Source organism: Diplotaxodon limnothrissa, linkage group LG18 (assembly GCF_057381915.1).
Source record: "Diplotaxodon limnothrissa isolate DT_005_m linkage group LG18, D_limnothrissa_male_GT1.1, whole genome shotgun sequence".
Classification (NCBI taxonomy): Eukaryota; Metazoa; Chordata; class Actinopteri; order Cichliformes; family Cichlidae; genus Diplotaxodon; species Diplotaxodon limnothrissa.
Genome location: NC_140613.1, coordinates 38229411 through 38235401, shown reverse-complemented (window position 1 = coordinate 38235401; position 5991 = coordinate 38229411). Strand labels below are relative to the sequence as shown.

Here is a 5991-nt window from a genome sequence, read left to right as displayed (position 1 = left end):
TTTTAACTACTTAAATTTTCAGCTTTTTCCTTTTACAAATTTAAAGTGAAACAACACAAAACACTGCAAACCACAACACAATTAAATATAAATTATAATATGAAAACAAAAAGAAGATGCATATTCTCTGTCATATGGACCTGCATGAATAAACTTTCCGAATCCTTTATCATCTGCAACTGAAAATAGTTGTGGATGATTACTATACCTTTCTAATGTGACCTTGTTGTCCCTGGCTCTCTTTCTCTCTCTCTCCCTCCTGCTCTGTTCCAGTGCTACTGCTACCGCCCCTCCCCCCGCTTCCCAGCGTAAAGCACAAGGCTCGCATGCTGAGTGAAGTGGGAAAAAAAAGTGCGAGAGAGAGGGTGAGAGAAAGAGAAAAAACAAAAACAAACTTATGGTAAAGTAAACAAAAACACAAGTACATATGTGCAAATAGGACTAAAACCAATACTGTATGTAAAAGTTTTCTTCAAACAGACCATCTTTTCCATATGTGGTTTAATCAGTGCCATTTAATATTAATATGCCACCATGTATTTAAAATATACATGTTAAACCATGTTATCAAAGTAGGCATGTTATATTTAGCTTCTTTTTTTAGAGTTTGTTTTTGTTTTATTTTTTAAGTGCATGTTCACAGAGACAACTCTTTTGAGATCTCATTGCTGTTAAAAAACACCCAGAAGCATTATGAGGAATACCCAACGTACACTCTTGTTTCTATTTAAACAGCCATGAGAAATGATGTGCTAGGTGACTGATGATCATGGATGGGTTTTTTTGTGTTTCTTTTTGAAACACATTTTTTCAGTTCACAGCTATCTTTCCTCAAGGAAAGGATTTCTGGCCTCATTTTATGAACACTGCATTAAGTGTGGTCTGACAGGACAGATTTCGATTTAGCAAGTCTGTGGGGTAGCAGGTCAGAAACATCACATAAATGTAGTGGTTAGAAGAAGAGCTCCCCATAATACTGCTGTGGTTTTGACATCTGTTATAAGCCAAATTTCAAACTACAATAAATCTTAGGGCGCTTTGAGACTGGGTTTGCATTTTTTAAATATTAATTTGTATGTGATGTACATACACTTTGAAATGCATGCAGAAAACTAGAGGACAATGGCAAAGACTAAGAAAATGAACTAATGGCACAGTACCACCTGGGAGTGCTACAAAAAATAAGAAACAAGCATCGTTTACCAATTTTCCTTCTTGGGAATTGTATTTGAAGTCATTGCTGTTTCTTACAATTTAAATCATTAGCCAATGAGATCATGAAAGACATGACGAAATTTTATTTTTCAGCTTGTAGTAACAGAGATGGAAACAGACAGCACTTCACTATTGCACATCAATATAAAAACAACAACAACAACAACAAAAAAACAACAACAAGGGGGCAGGGGGACAGGTGTTTAAAGCCTTTGCAGTTTCCTAATTTCTAATAATGCTAACATAGAATTTCACTTAAGGAGCTGAAGAATTTCACAGTTTAAAAAAAAATGTCAATGCGGCTCAGCAGACTATAGCCTGCTCTCCTCTCTGCTGCAGACTTAAGGTATACCAGCGGATCACAGAATGATTTGAACAAACTGTCAGCAACTACACTGCCCTGCAGGTAATGTAGGCACCAGGCTTTTATCTGTTGGTCAGCATTCAGCTCCTACATCAACTTGGACCTTTTAACAGTCACAAATTTACTTATGCAACATTTAACATGAACTGAAATCTATCCCCGACTAATACACAAGGAGGAAGTCTTTTTGTGGAGATCCAGACTAGCTGGCCAGTGTGAAAGCACCCTAGGCTGTAACAACAATGTTCCCATTTTACAGTGACATAGATAAAAGAAACATGCTGTAAACTCATTAAATAAATGTCACATGTTGACATGGTTTTGAAGGAGCCAAAATGAAGGATCTCAAACAGTTCAATAAAGACGCTGAATATTTTTGTATAAATATTAATGATCACATAAGAAAAAAAAAGAAAAGCAAAACCTACCAACATACAGAAGCAAATTTTAAAGAAAGACGTAACTAGTTCTGCTTGAGATGATTGTAAATAGATGAAATAGCTAAGTGAAAATTGTATGCAATCTGCAGTGTTAGTGTGGTCTGTATTATTAATTTCAGCATTTGAAAGCACTGTCTGAATAACTACAACTATTCTTAACATGTCAAGATGAGGCATATGAAATGCTACACTGCAAGGGGCTGTCACTTTAATAAATTAAACAATGAGAGTGGAGTTGTAGATAATGTGTGAATATGCACTTGGTGGAGAGGAATGAAACAAAGACGATGTGAACAAAGCAGACTCAAAGTGTCTATGAGTACTGATAAAAGGGCTGCTCATCGGGTCTGAAGCCATAGGCCGTGGCTGGTCGTGCAGGTGATGAGCTGGTCTGGTCGAAAACATCGCCAATGTCTCTGGTAGACAAAGTTACAAAAAAAAAAAAGCCAATTTAACAGTATGAAAAATAAAAATGTGAAACACTGGACTGGGATTTTATAGTGTGGCAAAAGAGGTGGAGGCTTTGATTGCCTGAATTTAAAATTCAGTAAGCTGTAGAATGGCTAGAATGTTTCTGTCTCCTGTTAACTCACCCTGCATGGTGCGAGTCTCCATTCTGCGGTTGCAGGTCACTGAAGAAGTCTGGGCTGACTGAGCCATCTCCTGGAGTTATTCCATCTAAAAGATTGAAGAACACAACAATAAACCAGCAGATACATTTAATTTAAAAAGTGTAAACAGACTAAAAGTCTAAATTTCAAGTTCTAGCCTATTTTGAGTCCCTGCTATGTAGTTACTTACCTGTAAAAGTCAGTTTTTGCTTTTGATGTTAAATGTGAATTTACTGAATGCAATGACATTCAGTACAAATAATAATTTAATAATATCACACAGAAGACATCTCTTCTTATTTCCATCTCTTAAGAGAACCGTCAGGTGGGTTGTTTTGTTATTTCGATTTCGATTATTGATTATTCATTCTGTGAATTTTGTGTGATAAACTGGAATAAAAACAAACAAAAATGATAATTTATGCCTAGAACTGCCAAATAAGTCATTTTGACCCCAGAGAAATGTAAAACACTAATCAGTACATACTTGGCTGTATTGTGTGTAAACAAAACAAACACATATACATTTAGATAAGAATGCTGCTATATCATGATCAAAAGCTAGTTAAAGATAAATAACTATTAGCACAGGCGCTGTAGCCAGAGTTTTTGCTGGTTGAACACAACAGAGACCTGAGTGTTTGTACTAATCCGCACAACAGTGAAATCCAGAGAGGAGCAGCCAAATCGGATGGTTTTAAGGGGTGAGGACTGGGTGAAGGGCTACAGATGGGGGGAAAGTGGATGGTCGGTGTGGGAAGAGGTCCAGTGGCATAAAACAGAGGTGGACAGATTGATACATTTTCAGTATTCTACGTTTACAATAATTTATTTATTAAAATTTGGTTTATTTTGTTGTAGCCGATTGTATGGTAAACTTTTAAATGTAGTCAATGAGCTATTTCACAGTGAGTTCCTTGTTATTAATAGCTTCATTATATTTGCTTTGTTTAATTGTGGACACTAAAATATATTTTACCTTTACAATCTGTAATGAAATAAATCACTAGACAACTTCTAAAAATTCATGTTAAATGCTTATTTTGTCAAATCCTAATCATTTATAAAAATTAAACATCAACTTCCTCAGGAAATGATTTCCTTGCCATTTCTGCTGCTGTTATGGGATGAGGTCAAAATGACAACCTGCCAGTCCCCCCCCCCCCCACCAAAACAAACTGTCAAGTCTTGTTGGGAAGGTAAAATTTACTGTCAGGCTGGTCAATTTTCCTGTTCTACATGCACAGCTGAGTCTTTGCTCAGTGTACCTGCACTGTAGAAGAGATCAGTCCGGTCATTGTCGTTATCATAAAGATAAGGCTCAGACTCATCTGCTTGCCGACTCTCAACCATCTCCAGCCACTGGTTGTTGTGGAAACGGAACTTCTCTGACTGAATTTTCCTGCCCCACTCTTCGTCATATTCCTTGGAGGAGACAGACCAAAAATATGAAGGTGCATTTCTAGTCCTTATTTTAGAAAACAGACATCCATCAGTAGCACATTGTTAACTTACAGCAATAATATCAAGGGTGTTGTCACACACTTTTCTAATTTCTGCATTCTTGTCATGCATCAGATCAATGAGGTAAGCTGGAGCCTCTACAAAGAGGGTTAAAGAAAACCCACAGAAATCCTCAGATAGTGCTGTAAGACAGACAGACATATATACATACACACATACAGAGAGAGAGAGCGAGAGAGAAATGAATCACAACCTTGGCCAGCCGCTTGAAGAGGTACACCAGAGAGACCAAAGGCAGGAGAATAAACCAGCTGTTCTCCACAGAACCATCCAAGGTGTACTCTCAGTAGCATTGGAACAATATGAGAACAGCACCACCAAGACAGGAGACAGACCAATACTGGAAGTGCATATGTGAGAACGACCCATAACGGCAATGCTCAGTGGCTAGTGGATCTGAGGGCAGACCACAGCAACCTTCCTGAACAGGATCCAGTAACCACCACAGTGACAGACATCCAAGAAAGGGTCTCCAATATCAAGAGTTTGGACAGCACCAGGCCCCGACATGGTTCACGCCTACTGACTGAAGAAGCTGACTGCACTCTGGCGGCACAAATGAACCAGCTGCTAGCCAATGAGAGACACCCAGAATGGCTAACCGAAGGCCGGACAATCCTGATCCTCAAGGACCCCCAGAAGGGACCGGTCCCCTCCAGCTACCGACCAATAACCTGCCTCAGCACCGCGTGAAAGCTCCTGTCAGGCATCATAGCAGCTAAGATGAACAGGCACATGGGTCAATACATGAGTGGGGCACAGAAAGGGATGGGCAAGAATACCTGAGGCGCAAAACACCAGCTACTGGTAGACCGAACAATCAGCCGAGACTGCAAGACCAGGCTGACCAACCTGTACACTGCCTAGATTGATTACAAGAAGACCTATGACCTATGCCCCACACATGGATCCTGGAATGCCTAGAACTACACAAAAACAACAAGACCCTAAGAGCCTTCATCAGGAACTCAATGGGGATGTGGTGGACAACACTAGAGGGCAACTTCAAGCCCATAGCACAAGTCACCATCAAGTGCGGGATCTACCAAGGAGATGCTCTGTCCCCAATGCTGTTCTGCATAGGCCTGAACCCCCTCAGTGAGATCACTGACAAGACTGGCTACGGATACTGACTACGGAAGGGAACAGTTGTCAGCCACCTCCTGTACATGGATGACATCAAGACAGAGACAAGACATCAATTCACTGATCCACACCACCAGGATATACAGCAATGATATCGGAATGTCATCCGGACTGTATATATGTATGTATACACACACACACACATATATATATACATATATATATATATATATATATATATATATATATATATATATATATATATATATATATACACTAGGGGTGCAACGATACACAAAATTCACGGTTCGGTTCGGTTCGATACTTTGGTGTCACGGTTCGATATTTTTTCGATACAAAAAATGTTCATGCATTTTTAATTTGTCATTTATTAAAATTATAAATATATATTTTAACTCAAAAGTACAGTTTTTAAATTTAACCCTAACCCTTGTGCGTGTTTTTTATTTTGACAGCGAATGCGCACCTGCGGACCACTTATGTGCAGCCCTGGTTATTTAGCTCGTCATATTGCAGCCACAGAAATTATTTTGTCCATGAAACCATAAAGCTGCACTTTCTTTTTGCCTTATAGTCTGATTTGTCATAACTTCTCCGTTTTGTGGTAAGCTTTTCTTTGGCTGTCACTTCTTCACCCTGACCTGTCTTATTTGGCTCAGCAGAACTGAAATGCTTTTACACACGCACTCACATAAGCTCAGCGATTCTCTGCGCGATCAACCTCTCACAT

General features: G+C 39.1%; 1 protein-coding gene across 2 annotated transcripts in view; it reads right to left on the bottom strand.

The window, feature by feature from the left end:
- Positions 1-1313: 1313 nt before the first annotated feature.
- Positions 1314-5991, bottom strand: part of LOC146614134 (kinesin-associated protein 3-like) — a 19434-nt gene continuing 14756 nt past the window's right edge. For both annotated transcript variants that reach the window (XM_085377035.1, XM_085377036.1), the window contains exons 17-20: positions 4146-4231; positions 3899-4055; positions 2613-2697; positions 1314-2435 (exon numbers count right to left, since the gene is read on the bottom strand). In XM_085377035.1, the coding sequence (XP_085233161.1) occupies positions 2333-2435; positions 2613-2697; positions 3899-4055; positions 4146-4231 (431 nt within the window). In that variant the 3' untranslated portion in view covers positions 1314-2332. The remainder of the gene's footprint in view (positions 2436-2612; positions 2698-3898; positions 4056-4145; positions 4232-5991) is intronic.